Source organism: Pogoniulus pusillus, chromosome 2 (assembly GCF_015220805.1).
Source record: "Pogoniulus pusillus isolate bPogPus1 chromosome 2, bPogPus1.pri, whole genome shotgun sequence".
NCBI classification, from domain to species: Eukaryota; Metazoa; Chordata; class Aves; order Piciformes; family Lybiidae; genus Pogoniulus; species Pogoniulus pusillus.
Window position 1 is genome coordinate 22,003,826 of NC_087265.1, and position 19,116 is coordinate 22,022,941.

At 41.5% G+C, this 19,116-nt stretch overlaps 1 protein-coding gene across 3 annotated transcripts in view; it reads left to right on the forward strand.

Annotated features, from left to right (window-relative positions):
- CALCRL (calcitonin receptor like receptor) overlaps positions 1-19,116 on the forward strand; it is an 85,768-nt gene that overhangs the window by 48,150 nt on the left and 18,502 nt on the right. For all 3 annotated transcript variants that reach the window (XM_064158184.1, XM_064158177.1, XM_064158183.1), the window contains exons 4-10: positions 1,769-1,879; positions 2,832-2,944; positions 6,669-6,760; positions 13,266-13,392; positions 14,928-15,081; positions 16,120-16,180; positions 16,303-16,369. In XM_064158184.1, coding sequence (XP_064014254.1) covers positions 1,769-1,879; positions 2,832-2,944; positions 6,669-6,760; positions 13,266-13,392; positions 14,928-15,081; positions 16,120-16,180; positions 16,303-16,369 — 725 coding nt within the window. The remainder of the gene's footprint in view (positions 1-1,768; positions 1,880-2,831; positions 2,945-6,668; positions 6,761-13,265; positions 13,393-14,927; positions 15,082-16,119; positions 16,181-16,302; positions 16,370-19,116) is intronic.

Here is a 19,116-nt window from a genome sequence, read left to right on the forward strand (position 1 = left end):
ATATAAATATATAGAGAGAGAGAGGTAAGCACACTCAAATAAATCAATCTCACTCGATTTGGAAGTTAAAAAGGAAAAGTTTAACAATAACTTAGAAAAAGGTATTGGAGGTAGGGGAGTTTACAAAGGATAGGGAAGGGAAAACAGCAAAATACAAAAAGGGGTGAATACAACCCGAGCGATGTGATGGTGTCCCTGCCTCGTGGCTGCCACGTGGTGTGCTGGTATGCAGTGTGTGTCTGTGTGTGTCGAGAGGGAGCGAAGAAAAGAGAGCGAGCAAGGAAGCTCCTCTGTCTTTTATAGGACAGGAAGTGGGGGGAGTGGGCTAACCATCACCTGGAGTGTGGCCCACCCCTGGGGAGGGGCCAAGACCCCTAGGGTCAGAGTTATGCCCCCCTGGAGTGTTAACCCTATACACTGGGCAAAGCAGGATCCAGGTTTACAGGCTGGAGCAGATTGATCAGGTGCTGTATAGCAGAGGAGTCGGCCCTAGCTGGAGCAGGCAGGCAGGTCATAATTTGTTGCTAGGCTGTTATTAGACTCATCCACAGTCAAACCAAATCGGGCTTGCCTGAGCTCAGGCGGGTAGTTGCTTCCAGGAATGTTGCAAGCAGTTTCAGTGCTTAGGCTCAGTTCAGGAGGTGGACATTCCTGGAAGAAACAAGATGGGCAGCAAGCAGCAAAGGCATCAGCAGCAAACAAACAAGTTGGCCAAATTTTAAGCATTTTGGTGAATGTCTTTGACCAATTAACAGCAGATAAAACTTTGACCAGTTAACAGCAGATAAAACCCACCCCTAGAATCAATCCTAGGTTATTTCACCAAAAAAGGGAGATGCACATGACTAGCATCCCTGAGCTGTGTTTACCAAAACCAAAGCGGAGTGCAAAACAAGACCAAATATGGTGTCTCTGTGGCAGACTGAGAAGCAACAAGGCTTTTTGTCTGCTCTTCCTGCTTCTTCCAACTCGGGAAAGAGAGAGGGGAGCAAGATGAGTGTGTAGGTAGGTGTTTAGGACATGCAGAGGCTTGACTTGGATATGTATTTTAGGTGTAATTTAGACCTTCCACCGCAGAGTGTTACAGTGTAAGCTTATGTCCAGCCTGAGGCATCACAGCTTCAGAATGATCTGGACAAATTGGAAAATTCCCAGATAAGAAGAAGAAAAAATATGTGGGTTTTGAGAAATGAAGCCTTTGAGATGGGACATTATTAACTTTCAAAAGGAAAACTGAAGGAGCATACTGAAAACACCTTGAAATCTGTAGAGAGGGTCTCAATCATTCTGTGTGCCTTTTGGGAAAAGATTTGTTTATGAAACCCCAGCTCATTCTCAAGAGAGATTTATTTTAGATGGTAAAGTTTGTGTGAGTGCAGTGAGGCACTGAAACAGGCTCTTGAAGGGACACTTTGGATTCCCTCTCCCAGGAGCACTTAGAGAAGTGTCTGTCCAGGACGCAGCAGACTCAGTTCTGCCTGGGGCAGAGGAGGTGCGGCTGCCGCCCAGCCAAAGCTTTCTGATGCTTCTAGCAGCCCAGTGTGTTTTCAGTCACCTAGTAAGCATATACATAGGCTTGGTATGCATTCAAAACATAATCAATTGAGTGAAATGGTCTTTGCAAGCTTAAGACTCATTTTTAATCTGCGTTTTCATTCATTGCTGCAAGTGAGAAACTTTTCTCTTCTGCAGTCTTAGACCATACCTTTGAGAGACTGCTACCAGAAAAGGGTGGTTGTTTTCTTACCGAGTCTCTACTTGTTTGCAGGGCCTTACTGTAACAGGACGTGGGATGGATGGCTGTGCTGGAGTGATGTTGCTGCTGGAACTGTGTCAGTACAGCGTTGTCCTGACTACTTTCAGGATTTCAATCCATCAGGTAGGTGTGCTAGGCTTCTACATCAACATATTTCTTAATAAAATGAGATTTTAAGTGCTTTACGCCCCACTTAAGACACTGATGCTCCAGAATTTCAGTGATTCCAAACCCATTCTTTGCATTTTCCCTTTGTCACATAGAAAATGACAAGTTAGTTCTTTTTTTCTATGAAATACCTCCTTGAGAGATTCTGTAGACCAGAAAATAGAAATTGCAGTTAGACCACAGTTGTTTTCCTCTTAGAGATGAGCATTTCTCTAGGGCAGACAAGCAGAAGTATGTTTTTTAACTTTTTATCTCAGTTTAGCAGTTGAAGTCATCAAGAGTTTCTCCCACAAGTGAATATTCTGTTTCTGTAGGATAAACTTTGCATCTGTGAGCAGTGGGAAATGTCACAGACTTCCACTTATGTCTCCTCTGTGGCATTTGCATTTCCCAGGGTCCATTCATGCCTCTTTACATTTGACAGTAGAACTATGTGGTCCTAGAAATTTTCCAGTTTGGTCCTTGAGCAGTTTCTCTGTGGATGTTTTCCTGCCTATTCCATCCTAATTTGCAGTGGTAGGATGTCTGACTTCAGTTTAGAGTAGGTTAAACAAGCCACTATGTATTCTTGTCACTTCATCTGGTAGTTCTCTAACAGTTAGCTGGATAGATTTTGTTGCTTACTAGATTGGAGGAGGGAAACCTATTTGTTTTCTTAAGAAAACTACATCATCAGTTGCCCTTGCCAAGCAAAAGCAGTGGCCTCTAGTTTCTCAGAATTCATAGTAACAAGCAATGTCTCTCTGGTCATATTAATAAAGCTGTCAGTTGTTTGCCAATCTTTCTTTATTGAATACTAGACATCAGAAAATAGAGCTTCAGTGCTGACTGTTGTGTTTTTATTTTGTTTGTTGGGGTTTTGTTTGTTTGTTTGTTTTGTTCTCCTTTCCATCTAATTTGACTGTAGAAAAAGTTACAAAGATCTGCGATCCCAGTGGGAATTGGTTTAGACACCCAGAAAGCAACCGGACGTGGACAAATTATACCCAGTGTAATATCTATACACACGAAAAAGTGAAGGTAAGAAAGGGGTGATGCATGCTGCAGTGTCAAGGAACTAATCTGAAAAGCTTCACAGAGTGGCAGCAAAGCTGATGCAACATCACACTACAATAAGAAAAGCACATTGAATGAAAAGGATGAATTGTGTTAGACAGGCTCAAAACCCCCAATTCACCTGCTGGGATTATGGTTTTCTTTATGAGTAGGCTTATGGCTCATCCAGAGTCATCTACTGGCAAGCAAAGTGTATGCCTTGTAAGAGCAGGCCTTTATGTTTTGCTGTGTGGTTTTGAAGTGGGCTCCAAGTTGAGCAGAACTGCAGGAGGTTTGCACATCTCCAGAAGGCTTGCCGAGTGCAGGGGCTTGGCCAGTTAACTCATCGTGACTGATCTGCAGCAGCTGCACAACCAAGGTTTTACTTGGGATTAATACATCTCTAAGGCAGCTTTATGTAAGAGTTTAGATGTTTGGGGGTTTATTTTGTTGTTTTTTTTTTCCCTGTGTGAAAAGTAGCTAATACTTTTGTTTTGCAAGCATGTAGGCAAGCTGCAGTTGAGTGGATTCACTATGGCATCTTTGGGGACCAAAGGAAAGTAAATGTTGCAAAGTCTTAGACTGTATTTGGTTTTCCTTGTGGTCATTGTCCTGCTTATGGGTTGTGTCCAGGCTATCAAGTGCCCTTTTTTTCAGTTTCTGAGATGCTAAGTTGCTCACATGACTGAAAAATACTTATTTCCAGTTTATTTAAGTGATATTTCGCAGACATCCAAAATTATTACAGGTCAGGTGGCAAAATACTTTTGAGAGATGTGTTTTCTGTATATCAAAGGTACAATCTATGCACACACAGACCCCTGTGGAGATAGTCAAGGTGAGGCTCCACAGGGCTTTGGGCAACCTCATGTAGTTGAGGATGCCCCTGCTCACTGCAGAGGGAGTTGGACTAGATGACCTTTGGAGGTCCCTTCCAACCCAGACCATTATATGGTTCTATGATATGTATAGATGATGGGTTTTATAGACTTAGCTTATCCTGAAGATGATAATCCACTGACATGTTTAGAAAAAGAAATGTTTAAAAATCTGCTAACCCTCCAAAGTCCTTCTTTCTGAAATCCTCTGTGATATGTGAGGATGTAATAGATAAAGCTGTGTATTTGCCACCTCTTCACCTAATATTCTTTATGAAGCATTTGGATGTGGAAAGAAGTAGCAAGTTGAAACTTAATGCCAAAGAATTAGGAATATAAAACACAGGTCAGGATAAATTACTTTGGAGCTCATGGAAAAGAGATCAATAATAGGAGATTGAGCCAAGAATACTGATATCTCTTAGGAATCCTAACTGCCTGTATTGGTGCTGCAAGGGTGCTTTAGGGTATTTACCTAGAAACCAGACTGAGCAAAGGAGGTGATAGGTGATAGTGAGGCACTTTGATATTGCTTTTTCTCAAATCCTGAGACATTGGATATGTTAATGACAGAGATGTTACAATTCCTTGATTGTTGTTAATATTTTGCTGGAATCTGAGAGAATGGTATTCAGACAGCAGCAGATCCATGCAGGTTCTTTATGAATACTGATGAGCTAGTTTCTCTCAGGCTTTTTTGCCAGCACATTGCAACTCTTGTGCACCAGAAGCTATTGTTTAAATGGGTTAATAGCTCTGAAGAAAGCCTTGCTGCTGTTCTGTGTGGTGTTCTGTTAAGCAGCATTATCTTTTCAGTTTGCTTTGCAGGGGTTAGGTAATGCAGAGTAAATGTAAGCGTTGCCTATTGCTGAGTGCATAATAAGCAACCTTTGCTGTACCACTGTCCTGTGCCAGCTCTAAATTGTATGGAATCCTTCCAAATCTTTAACAGGCACTTTTGCCTAAACTGGTCACTGAGTGGGGTGGTGATTCAGAGTGGTCGTGGAAAGGTTGCCATTACAAAGATGGAGTTTTAGCACTTCAAGGGTAACTGCTATTGTTTAGCAATTCTAAAGTTTCAGTTTAAACCTGATTCGTTGCCTTTTAATTGTTTTTTTAAGTTAGCTCATTTTTAAAACAGCGATAAATTGGAAAACTTTCAGCGCATAGGAAGAAGTGCTTTGTCTTACCTTACAGCCTTCCGAAAGCTTTCACCTGGGGTCTTTTGATATTATTTCAAAAGTCAGTAGTTGCAGCAGGCTTCAGTTAGTCTCTTAATTTGGAATAATAAATTCAGAGGATTCATACAGTTTGGGTGCATGAGCATTTCTGTTCCATTCTCATGTAGCATCCAGATGGTTCTGCTTTGTTGTCATTCTACAAGATTCAACCTGGAAATCTTCATTTCCTTATGTGCAAAATAACAATCTAACATTTAGAGGAACGAGAAATTCTGTGAGGCAGATTCCATGACTGAAAGCAGGGGGCTTGTTACTACTAGAATATAATGTGTTTATTAATTCAAAGGTCTAAAGAAAACCTGTTGTATATCTGAACCTACTAATTCCTCAATTTTACTTTTTGTATCTACCAAACTTTTTCATAATTCTGGAATTAGGCTGCAGGCCTATTTAACAAGACAGTTTAGTTTTCACTAGATTTTAATCCATTTCTTTTCCAGATTCTTCTTTAAATTCCAAATGAAAACTAAATTTCCAATATCAGTGTCACAGCTTGGTTTTGAAGGCAGTATCTTTAAATAATTAAAGAAGATCTATGGAGGAAAATCATATAGGAAGCACATGTTTTGCTTAAGAGTTGTGTTAATAGGTGAATCAAGCATCAGACAAGAAGGCTTCCAGCACAGTAGCATAAGTAGCCAGATTTAATTTGGATAACAAGTTAATTATGGCACAGCAATGTGCTCTTGTGGCCAAGGCCAATGGGATCCTGGGGTGTATTAGGAAGAGTGTGTCCAGCAGATCAAGGGAGGTTCTCCTCCCCCTCTGCTTTGCCCTGGTGAGACCTCATCTTGAGTACTGTGTTCAGTTTTGGGCTCTGCAGTTTGAGGGACAGGGATCTCCTGGAGAGGGTCCCCTGGAGGGCTGTGAGGATGATTAGGGGGCTGGAGGGCATGGATCATGAGGAGAGGCTGAGGGACCTGGAACTTTTTCGTCTGGAGAAAAGAAGACTTAGAGGGGAATTGATTAATGTTTATAAGTATCTGAAGGCTGGCCAGGACGGGAGGGACAGGCTCTTCCCACTTGCTGCCTGTGATAGGACAAGGAGCAGTGGGTGTTAGTTGCAGCAAAAGAGGTTCTGCCTCAACACAAGGGGAAGCTTCTTTACTGTAAGGGTCACAGAGTTCTGGAATAGGCATTCCAGAGAGGTCATGGAGTCTCCTTCTCTGGAGACTTTCAAGGTCTGCTGGATGAGTTCCTCTGTGATCTGTGCTAGATAGTATTGTCCTGCTCTGGCAGGAGTATTGAACTCGATGATCTCCTTGGGTCCCTTCCAACCTCTAATATCCTGTGATCCTGTGATTTATATCAATACCCAGAAAAAGCAGCAGTATATATTAGAAAGCTCATGTTTTAACTGATAAGAAGTATGTTCTAGTGATGGTTTCAATGAAACCTGTGTCCTACAAGGAAACATTTTAGTGAGACAATGATTTGCAGGATTCTAGACTTGATTCATTGCTGTCTGTTTAGTTTTTATTTTTTTTAATCCTTTGAGTCATTTCATGTGTAGAAGAGATGTACGAGTCTGTGTTTTGTCACCGATAGCTATGTGCGTCACTGGTGCTTGGTTTCCTTCTTCTTTTGCAGACTGCTCTGAATTTGTATTACCTGGCCATCATCGGACATGGCCTTTCAATTGCATCACTTCTGATTTCTCTTGGCATATTCTTTTATTTCAAGTAAGTGTATTTAAAATATTTTACCAAATATCGGTGGTTGGAGCACTCCTAATTTCAGTATGTTGGTACATCAAGACTGTCTTAGTGTATAAAATCATTTGGTTTGCTACTGAACATTAAGATTGCAATAAAATTGTAGGTATCTTATCTCAAAGAATCCCAAAGTTCCAAATCTGCAAATCAGAAACTGTAGAATGTATTTAAACTAGGAGCTGGATAAATGTTTGTTAGTTTTGGGTTTATGTTTGAGGGAGCGGAGTTGTTACCTCTGCACAGTGCGGGCTTCCCTTGTTACCTGGCACTGGTTTGTTTCTGCAGTGTTTTCCGTTGGCCACTGTAAACCTGCTTTATGGTCTTGCCTATTTCTTACCACTATACCCTACTGTCTCACTCCATCTCTTATTTCTCCCTACACTTAAATATGAGTAGTGCACACACCAGCTAGCTCGGATTTTGCTTTTCTCATACTCGGGACTCTGGTTAGGTAAGGCTAGTGGACATCCAACAGAAATTACTCTTCTTAGTCACATCTGGCTTATTATAGTATTTCCAATTTAGTTGTGCCTTATTTCCCCTGGTTCTGGGACATTTCCACAAATCCCCAACAGATTCAGTGTTGTGGCTGCTCTTTACAAGATCTAACATTCAACATGACTTTAAAGCTTGCTTTTTTTTTTAAATTTCTTTTCATCAGGACAAACCAAAACATTTGTGGGTGTTAATCAACTGTAAAATCAATGCTGTCTGTTTCCAAATTCCCTTTCCCTCTAAATCAATGTGTAAAATGTCTCTCAGTTCTTTATAAGCAGCTTCATTTTGCATTAAAAGAAAAAAAAAAAGGGCTGTACACTATTGCAGTTAAATGTCACACAGTTTAAGAGACTAAATAATGTGACAGGCAAAATGCTTTGACATTGACTTCTTAGGAGAAAACAAAAAGCTGTGGAATCCAATATGATTTTAAATCTTCAGAGACAGAAATCAGGATTCTTCTGTACTAGAATATGAAAAGCAATCAATGTCACTGGGGCTTGGGGCACTTTACTGCAAAAGCAGATGAGCTGCCTGACAGCCATTGGAACTGTCACATTTGTCTAACCTTCCATGGATATTTTTTTTTCTCCTTCTGGTAGAAGGATCATCTCTCCTCAGAGCACCACATGGAATTAATCCAGACCCACAAACCACATTTTCTAGACTGCGGTGGTGTTGGGAGATTATAAAAGTTAATGGCAGCTAAAGAAAGTTCTCTACAAGCTGTTCTCCTGGGATGTACAGTTCCTCTAAAGTATTTTTGGGTACTAGAAGGTATTTAAGGACCTAGATTAGTATTAGGATGTATTACATATCAGCTGAAGCTGTAAAATTATTCATAGCTTTAACAGGTGGTTTGGGTTGGGTTTTTTTTTTGGGGGGGGGAGTTCTGTGGTTTTTTTTGTTCTATTGTGTGCAGATGCCTTTGAATTTGTCACGTTTCTAAAAAAAATTCTCTTGTTAGTTGACTGATAGTTTGCAGAGGACATTTGCTGGATTTTGGATCCTTAGAGTATCTTTAGCTTTGATTATAAAGGATGCTTTTCTCCAGAAGAAAAACATCTTTTCAGATGTCTTCATCATTTCAAATGCCAGCTAGCTGGGGTTAAATTAACTAGTTGAGGTTTAAGATTAAAATATTTTTGCATGTTTTATTTTTTCATTTGACATTCTGGGCTTTCTTCTTCAGAAAATTGTCCCACTGGAAATACTAGTCCAGTTCATGACTTGTCTTCCCTGGGTGGATTGGAGTTCATGGTTTAACAGCATAAACATGGACTATAAAGTTGGAACTCTGATCTTCCTCTCTGTAAATTCATCTGTGACACCCAGAATTAACTTCTTGCATGACCCTGCTTTCTTGTTCTGTATGCCTGTAGATGATACATGTTTTTCTTTCTTTATGAAAACCACACAACTACTGTAACAGAAGATCTATAATAAACACAAGGCAAGAGAAACTTTAAAGAAACAGTGAATTTAGAGAAACAGGGGCTGTCACTTGAAAGCTCCCCAACCCAAACAAAAAGCCAAACCAAGCAACCAAAAAAACCCTACCTGAAATAAGAGTCACATCCCATGACGACAGTCACAGAGGACACCAGCACTCATCACAATGCCTAAAGAGGAGATTGAGGGAGAGAGAGAGTAGGTTCCTAGATCACTTCCAGCTAATGGATGATTCCCTCTAGGTGATCTTTCTGAGTTTTGCAGTATTTGAATACCTTAAAAAGTTGTATCTCAAAACATATCTGAGGGCTTTTGAAATGTAACTTCTTTTACTTTGGAGAAATATTAAAGAAATTAGGTCTTTTGCTAATTTAGCCCAAGACATACAGGAGTCAAACTAGGAAGGGAAATAGGTAATTTAGCACGAGGTCTGTTTTTATTTTACTGCATATGGTTGAGTCCAGGGGTAGGTCATTCAAATGTTCTTAGATCATAATGATGAGAATTAAGTGATTAAAGGATATTACGTCATTAAGGAAAACAGTCAGAAAAAGGAATATAGGAAGGGTACCAGAAGAGGGAGGGTGGGGAGGCTTAGGAAAAAATCCTTTTATGACCAAAAGCAGTCTTCATTTTTTTAAATGTCAGCAGTCTTCTTTCTTGGTTCTTGTTTGGTGATCCTTTCAGTCCTTTTATGCCTGGGTGGAGGTGGGTGTGGATGGGTGTGTTTGAATATTCAACAGGAACAGCTGCTGGATGACCCCAAGAGATGGCCCCATTAGCTGTACGTGCTTTTTCTTGCCTCTGCATTGAATCTTAACAATAAGCAGACGGAATTCCAGAGTTCTTCAGCACTTGTTTACACAAAGCCCTTAGCTGGAATCTAGCCTTGCCTCTCTTTTCCTATAGAAATCGTATAGGAAATAGCCTAAGGCCCTCTAAAAATAAATTTGCAAAGAACATAAAGCCCTGCTTGTTATAATAATCAAACCAATCCATTTTGTACAGTAAAAAAAACCCCAACAATTAACAAGTCTGATGGAATACACTTCATTAATTATGCCAAATCCAAGCTTGTGTTCTCTATTTTGGACACTTGTTTGTTTTCTGCAGTCAGTTACTCTTGTCAGAGGAGGTTTGTATAGGGCAGTTCCTTGTGCTGCACAGCAAGCAGCACTAGAGTGGTTTTCTTCCCCCGTGTTTAGTGACGTGAGGTTCAGAATGTTGCAGGGCCTGACTGGAAGAAACTCTGCCTGATTCTTCCTGTGGCACCTTGCATAGCTGAACCGCTTCACTTGCTGCCTGTGTCAGTGAGATGCTTCATATTTCATTAAAACATGAGGAGCAATTTTTTTCCCTGTGAGGGTGACAGAAGACTGGAACAGGCTGCCATGGGGGGTTGTTGAGTATCCCTCTCTGGAGACACTCAAAATCTGCCTGGCCATGTGTGATCTGGCATAGGTGATCCTGCTCTGGCAGGGGATTTGGACTGCATGGTGCTTTCTAGCTCCTGACATTCTGTGATTCTGTGGCAGTTACAGAGAATGCAACCAAGAAGATCAGTCTCCTCCTCTGTAGCCAGTTTTCTTGTTCAGTGGGGCCATTCTGGTTCATCCTGTTTCATCTGTCATTTTCTCAGCAGTTTTCAGTATGCTCCTCCAGCTTCTGTGGCTCTTCCATGTTTGTGTTTCTCTGTTAAAAAATACAAGTTTGTCTCACTGCTGGTCTTCAAATTAAAAATTAATCACCAGGGTTGGTACCTCATCTTTTCCTTCAAGCACATGGTCTGAGAAGGTTAGAAAACTTAATTTGCTTTCCTGTGTGGTAATTTGGGATCCTTCCCTGCTGACGCCATCCAAAAGAAGAGCCAGAAGGAGGAGCAAGGAAATTCCAGACCTGTCAGCCTGACCTCAGTGCCAGGCAAGGTGATGGAACAGGTCATCTTGAGTGCCATCACACAGCACCTACAGGATGGCCAAGGGATCAGGCCCAGCTAGCATGGGTTTAGGAAAGGCAGGTCCTGCCTCACCAACCTGATCTCCTTTTATGATCAGGTTACCTGCCTGGTGAATGTGGGGAAGGCTGTGGATGTAGTCTACCTGGACTTCAGCAAAGCCTTTAACACCGTCTGCTGCAACAAGCTCCTGGCAAAGCTGTCAGTTCGTGGCTTGGACAGATTCACTCTGATATGGGTCAAGAACTGGCTGGATGGCAGAGCCCAGAGAGTGGTGGTGAATGGTGCCACATCCAGTTGGCAGCCAGTCACTAGTGGTGTTCCCCAAGGATCAGTGCTGGGCCCAGTCCTGTTCAATATCTTTATTGATGATCTAGACGAGGGGATTGAGTCCAGCATCAGTAAGTTTGCAGATGACACCAAGCTAGGAGCAGGTGTTGATCTGTTGGAAGGTAGGAGAGCCCTGCAGAGGGACCTAGACAGGCTGGGTGGGTGGGCAGAGACCAAGTGGATGAGACTTAACAAGGCCAAGTGCAGGGTTCTACACTTTGGCCACAACAACCCCAAGCAGCACTACAAGCTGGGGACAGAGTGTCTGGAAAGCAGCAAGGCAGAGAGGGACCTGGGGGCACTGGTAGATAGTAGCTGAAGATGAGGCAGCAGTGTGCCCAGGTGGCCAGAAGAGAGCCAATGGCATCCTGGCTTCTATGAGAAGCAGTGTGGCCAGTAGGACAAGAGAAGTTATTCCCTTGTACTCAGCCTTGGTCAGGCCACACCTTGAGTCCTGTGTCCAGTTCTGGGCTCCTCAATTCAAGAGAGATGTTGAGATACTGGAACATGTCCAGAGAAGTGCAACAAAGCTGGTGAGGGGCCTGGAACACAGCCCTGTGAGGAGAGGCTGAGGGAGCTGGGGTTGTTTATCCTGGAGAAGAGGGGGCTCAGGGATGACCTCATTGCTGTCTGCAACTACCTGAAGGGACACTAGCCAGGTGGGGGTTGGCCTCTTCTGCCGTGCAACCAGCAATAGAACAAGGGGGCAGAGTGTCAAGTTGTGCCAGGGGAGGTATAGGCTGGATGTTAGGAGGACATTTTTCACAAAGAGAGTGATTGGCATTGGAATGTGCTGCCCAGGGGAGGTGGTGGAGTTGCCATCCCTGAAGGTGTTCAAGACTGGATGAGGCACTTAGTGCCATGGTCTAGCTGATTGGACAGGGCTGGTTGATAGGTCTCTTCCAACCTGATTGATTCTATGACCTTGTGAATGTATTTTTGATGTCTCTAACAGTGAAGAGCATTTGCATGTGTAAGTGACAGTTTTCTGTTCTCCAGTCATTTCATTTTGTCAATCACCTGCACTCCATGTATATGGCTATTAACTGGAGGCAAGCGTTTGTGGTTGTAAAGCACAGACTCTTTGCAGCAGAAGCTTCAATAAATTCTTTCTCCAAAGTAACCAAAGAACATTTCCTGAGAGTGATCACAATAGCACAACCTTTATCACCTCTCTTCACTTGTGGAAGAGGTTTCTCTGGCCAGTGCATACCCTACAGAGCTAGACTGTGTTCCTGTCTGCTCATGTTGATGTCCTGTCTGACTCTGATAGAGTTTAGTCACACGTGCTGTGCACCCTCAATCTTCAACCTAGCAGGATCAATTTTACCCTTACCCAGCTTTGTAAACTGACCATCTGCTTTCAGAACAAAGTGGATGTTACTTGCTTTTTTGGGGATTTTGGAGAGTGAAGGTTTAATTGTTTATATATATGTACATAATTTTCCTGTCTCTTTTGTGTTGGTAAAGTTGAATTTCTTTGGAAAAACTTGAATGAGGAGCACTCCTGCTTCTTGGAATGGCACAAAATTAACCCTGTTTTCTCTGGAATGGCAGATAAACAGAAATTGGCTGCCACTATGTTCAGTTTCTTGCATTGCTTAATATTATTAGACCTCTGTTTTAAAAAAGAAAACTCTCACAAATATATTTTTCTCTTTTATATTACTGCAAGATTGAAAGCAGACATTAAAAATGAACACAATTAAATGCAGTTATACAATGCATTTTATAATTGTATCTGTATACTGATTATAACTTAGCTGTACATAAATGTCAAGGTAAGATTTGCCTTTTTTTTCTCTAGCTGTAAGATTGAGGAATAATATGACAAGAATGTGAGTAAAAGAGACTTGTCCTCAGAACTTATTAGTGGGTTTGGGTAAATAGAAATATAATGTAGGGCAACTTCTTCAAGCTCTGGTAAGAGAGTTAATAGGCAAGTTCTTCAGGTGCTAACAGAAAAAGGGTATAAACCTTCTGAACCAAGTCTGTTATTGCCATTCAAGTGTTTGAAGCTAGCTGCTACAAAGCAGAATGTATTGTGATTGTTGGTTGGTGCTTATGGAAGGTGTTACCTTTCACATCATTCTATTAACTTTGGACTGCAGCTGAAGAAAGGGTTGTTGTAAGACTTCATAAAATAAAGAGCTCTCCTATTTCAACATTTCAGAGCTGTCCCCAAGTACACACAGTTGTCCCCCTGTGTATTAATTTGTTCTTGTTTCTCTCTTCTAGGAGCTTGAGTTGCCAAAGGATTACCCTGCATAAAAATCTCTTTTTCTCTTTTGTTTGCAACTCTGTTGTAACAATAATTTCACTGACTGCAGTTGCCAACAATCAGGAGTTAGTTGCAACTAATCCAGTAAGTGAAAGTATACTTGGCAGCCTCATTGATTTGTATGTGAAAACCTTCAGCAATGCAGAAGAGACACAAATAGTTGATAAACTGTTGTATGTGGCGAGGTGAAAAGGTCCAGTGAGGATGTGTCTATGTGACGCAGCACAACAGATGGCTGAGAGTGACTTGGGCATTTGACATCTGAGGTTTCGAAACACTACAAACACTCTAGGAGACGTAGCACACTGCTGCTCTTGAGTTCTGCAAATCACTTTCACACTGAAACAACTGCAAGAAAGTAGCTTAAATTGGGATGATGTCACAGAGGTTATGACAGTTGAACTCACCAAGGAAAGACAGTAAAAAAACCCCTTTGCCATGTGTTTTGGGTCTGTGAGCTGCTTTCCTGCAGCTTTCATTTTGATATCTTCAATTGAAATGCAAAGAATCAATTTTTGTGAGAGGAGATAAAAAGGCAGGGCCCTTGTGTTCCAAAAGTGACAAGGAAGATAAAATCAGTTCCTTCAGAGCTGAGATTTTTCTCCTTCTCATTTCTTGATGGTACTGGAATAAGTGTGAATCAGTAGCCTCTCCCAAAAGGCCCGGAGCTGTAGCAAGGGAAGAGCCTTGAAGTGACCTTATTTTTACTTAGACCTGGAAGATCAATTTAAATTCTGTGAAAGTTAGGGCAGAACTCCAGAAGCTGAGTCAAGGGGAAAGATAAATTCTCTTTCTCCTGTAAAAGCTTGTCAAAGTGCTAGAAAACAGGCGTGAGCTAGCTGCTAATAACGATCCTCCAGTGAGTTAGAGAACAAAACATGGTAATACAGTATTGATTTTTGGGTTGTCTTAAGCTAAGTTCCAGAAGTAGATCAATCGAGTGCACAATAATTTCAGCTGTGGGGGAAAAAATGGCATCTACTGTGTCCATATTTGCAAGTTATTAATTATTGTTCCTTTCTCATGACCTCACATTTTAATCTTTGTGATGAGTTACACCACTTCAGATGAAGAATATCTTTTGAACTAAACCAAATGCAAATATATGCCAACAAGAGGGCTTCTTCCAGAGCCTGCTATGCCAGGTCTCAGCTGGCCCTGAGTGCAGTTATGGCAAGTACTTGTAGCCATTGGATAAAGGAATATTTACATCTCATGACTGATAGAATTTAGATGGGATTACCCTCAGGACATTTTCTTGTGTGGTCACTATCAGGTAGTTTAAGGCTTCTCTACTAGAATGGTAAATTTGGCAGTGTTTGCAAAATGTCATTAGAGCTCTCTGCCATCATACCTGAGGCATACGCTGGAGGTCCTCATGTTTGACTGATACAAATGCAGATTCAGTTACCAACTTCATTGTCACTGTGAAGTATGGAAGTACAATTCCATAAAAAACTCTTCTAAAAAAATAATTGCTGTGTGAAGTGAATTGAATGTTAACATCTGAGTCAAAATGCATATTTTTCCATTTTGCAAATATAGCTCTGAGATTTTTCCAGCTGCAGTGGATATTATTCTCTGTTTTGTTTTTGTTGGTTTTTTTTTTTTTCCTCCAGGTTAGTTGCAAAGTGTCACAGTTCATCTACCTGTACCTGATGGGCTGCAACTACTTCTGGATGCTTTGCGAAGGCATTTACCTGCACACCCTCATCGTGGTGGCTGTTTTTGCTGAGAAGCAACACTTGATGTGGTATTACCTTCTTGGCTGGGGTACGTAGTTTCACCCTTTGGTATTTTCAGGGCAATGCAACCTCTTCCTCCTTCGGAGGAGAATTCAAACAGCTTGTCTGAGCTGGTTGCTTTGAACACCCTTCTGCTTTGTCTGTACTGTTTTAACAGGCTTAGAAATATTAATTTAGGAAGTTGTACATGCCTCTATCTTTGCCGAAAGGGAGATTATGTGTTTCTGGAGTCAGGAAACGACTCCTCCTTTGTCCAGAGAAAAGAATCTCCTATTTTAAAAGAAGACATTAAGAAGTAATTATTCATTGTTCCTCAGCTCAAAGATGTTTATTCAGGAATTAATGTTTGTTTTCAGAGAAGTCTCGCCTTGTCTAGGGTGGAGGGTCAGAATTGAGTTAGAGATGGCCACATATCTATTTTTCCAGCAGTTCCATTTGACCTGTATTGTTCACTATGCAAATACCAAATGGCTATAGCTGAAGGTCCTCAAGTTGTACCAGTATCAAAACCAACAAGCCAGATCTGATAATTCCAGGTAATGGACAATGGCTGTTCACAAAGGGCGAGTAAGGGCTTGTCTCCTCAGCATCAGTGTCCTGGCACATTCATCTGACTTGGTGCCTGGGTTGCTAGCTGTGCCACTACAGACACATCTGGCTTGAGGTTCAAATGTGCTCAGCAGTGTCTGAAAATCAAGTACCACCAGAGTGTCGGGGGCTCCAGATAACTCATTTGTTTGTTCTTTCTAGATTTTTAATTCAATTTCCAGGGTCTGTATTCAGATTTGTTAATGAGGATTGATTGTCGCATTCTACAAAGTTCCCATTTGATTTACCTTTTCCTCTGTGTATTGGTGTGAATTTCCTGGCATGACAGCAGGAAGACAGTTTCATAAATGCCTTGGAATGAGAAAACAGAGATGGAATTGGTCCCTGTCATTTAATTTTCTCTATGGGTATATAGTGTGGATAAGGTGAAAATTCAGAAGGTTCCTGCAAGAGATGCAAGTTTGTTTAGTTATTAGCCAGGTTTATATATCAAGCAAGGATTGTTTTCTCTTCACAGGTTTTCCACTGATCCCTGCCTGCATACACGCCGTTGCCAGAAGCTTATATTATAATGACAAGTGAGTACCACCTCAACTTGCTGTACAAAACCCTTGCACTTTCTTTAAGGGAAAACCTAGAATACATCAGGTAATAAAATGCCAATTTTAATTGTTTTTCTTTTCCTCTCTGTTTTCTCTAGCTGTTGGATCAGCTCTGATACTCACCTGCTCTACATCATCCATGGCCCTATTTGTGCTGCTCTGTTGGTAGGTATTTTTCAGATAATACTTTTTTTTTCTTCATGGTCTTATGAAGTTGCATAGAGTCTAAAGCTAACATCTAGAGGTCATTGTCACTTGCAGGACTCTCACAGAACCCATGAGGTGCTTTAGACACACCAGATACATGAATCTTGGCTGTGTTAAGGAGCTGTACCACTGATCCTGTGAGAAACTGGGGGTTTGCAAGGTTGATTATCATTCCACTGAAATCACAGGATGTTAGGGGTTGGAAGGGACCTCTGGACATCGAGTCCACCACCCTGTGCCACAGCAGGGCCATGATCTAGTGCAGGTTACACAGGAACACATCCAGACAGGGACTGAAAGTCTCCAGAGAAGGAGACTCCACAGCCTCTCTGGGGAGCCTGTTCCAGTGCTCCATGACCCCTACAGTAAAGAAGTTCCTCTTCATGTTTGTATCCATTGCCCTGTCTTTTTTATGCCCCTTGTTAGCGACAAGGAATGACTAAATACGGCCTGGAGTACTGGAAGGCAACGTTCAAATCCTTCCTTTAGCTGAAGATGCTGTCTCACTGCCTGGGCCATTTGCCAAGTTGACCTTACTAAGAGCATCATAATACCACTGTGCTAATGTGGCCAAAGAGCTACCAGAGCAGATCACTTCGAGGTTCAGAAATGTCAGGACTGGCTATGGATGGGAAAATGGAATGGAGAGAAACTAGAGCAGGCCCCTGGGAAAGAAGTATCTGTGACCGCCCTGTCCTGATACTAATCTGGCAGTGTCTGCTTTGGCTGCTGGAGTACTGCAACTCCTCTGCCTCATTAGTCCTTATGAAGTCCTGATGCTCAGCATTCTGACTTACACTCTGAGTTAATGCCAGCTCTGTTAAGCAAAAGTTTCCTACTAATGACATTAAATTCTAGGTAACCCACTCAAAACTTCACTGTATAAAACTTGATGCTGTACGTCAGTTATTCTGAGAGTGAACGTAACCAGTGAAATTCAGTCAGTAGATTATTGCTAAATAGAAATAGGTGGGTACTAAAGGAAAGTACTAGTATGCACCTGCTTACACAGCTGTCTACAGAGGTTACCCTCTATGGAAGCGTTATACAGTAGCATTCCATGAGAGAAGCATTATATAGGTGACTGGAATTAGCTGCTGACTTATATTACAATCATCTCTTTTACTGCAACGAGCCTCAAACTGATGTGGCAAAGGTGTTGTGTATATATATGTCTGCTGATTTTTCCTTAGAGCTTTTCAGCTTATGCAAGGAAATTCATTAAGGATGAAAACCTGAAGTCAGTTTTTAGAAATAATTTGTTTCTCATCTCTGTGAACTTCCTCATCTGTTAAATTGCTAATGAGTATTTGCAGAGGGTGTTCTGGGCTTAGAGAGTTCTCTCCAAAGACTACTGCATAAATCCCATGGTTCTTGTGGCTCCCATGTTCATTCACAGTGATATTAGATGGTGAATTTACATTTTGAAGGCACTTTAACTAGGAGACTATTCTGTAAACGTAAAAACAGTTCTAAATCCTGACGGTTTTTTCTTCTCTAAGTTACACAGAGGGCAAGATCCTGTTTGTCACAGAAAGGCATAGGGTTTTTTGCTCCCTACAATGGTGCTGTATTTCACCCAGCATATGTATGCCATTCTTCATTGCCTCATGGGTTGTCATTTGCTTTGTCCAAGCATCTCTTCACAGATACATCACTTAAGTAAAGCTCATTAAAGCTGAGATATAATTTGCACTAGTCAGAGCTTGCTTAAATAATGGAAATACTTATATGAAAGTTATGAAACTATACCATCTTCCTTGAAGTGACCTCATTTTAGCTTGCAAGATTGTTTTCTCCTTCCCAGCAGAAAGGGGAAAAGGGAAGACCCAGGAGACTTCTCCACTGAAAACAGTGGCAAGACTCTTAATTTCAAATGTGCTGGATCAGTCCCAAGCTGTCAAATCTTCTTTCCACTCACAGCGTCACTAAGAATGTGCTTTCATTCCACTGGAGGCTTAGTAATTGCCTCTGTGTGGTTGGTTTGGGCAGAATCTGTGCATTCTGCATTTTACAAGTGTGCACCTTCCATATGCTTGCATGTTTGATGAGCTGACTGAAGGTCTTCCTCTTGCATTTTGTTGCCTCAGCACAACCAGGAAATTCATTTGTAAGTCGTGTAAGAATAACAAAGATTAAACACAACTACACATGCTGCTTATGATGTGAAAATACCTTAAAGGAGTCCCTTTCCTTTCTGGTAACTGAAGAGCACCATGCAACTACAGAGTTTTCAATACATGGTGAAACCAGGAAGGGCAATGTCTCAGTTTTAATTTAAATTTCCCAGAGACTCAAATTTAGTTGATAGAACCAATAACAATTTATGGAATGCCCTTCCCTCTTCCCTTTTCTTTCCCAAAGGAAAAGGAATTAGATGTAGAGAGAGGAGAGGTATGCAGACCCAGACAAATAATCTCACTGTGATTTGGAAGTTAAAAAACAGGAAAGTTTAACAATAAAATAAAAGATATATGAGGTAGGGAAGTTACAAAGATATAGAGAAGGGGAAACACGATACAAAGCACGTAAATATACAACAAGATTTTGGTGGCAGTGGGTTTTATCCACCTCGGGGGCGATGACGATGTGGTAAGACAAGGGGAAGCAGGAATGGTGGTGCTGACAGGCAGGGAGAGAGCGCGAGCAAACAGGAAGTCTCCCTGCTTTCATGGATCTTAGGCAGGAAAGGGGACTGGGCTAAC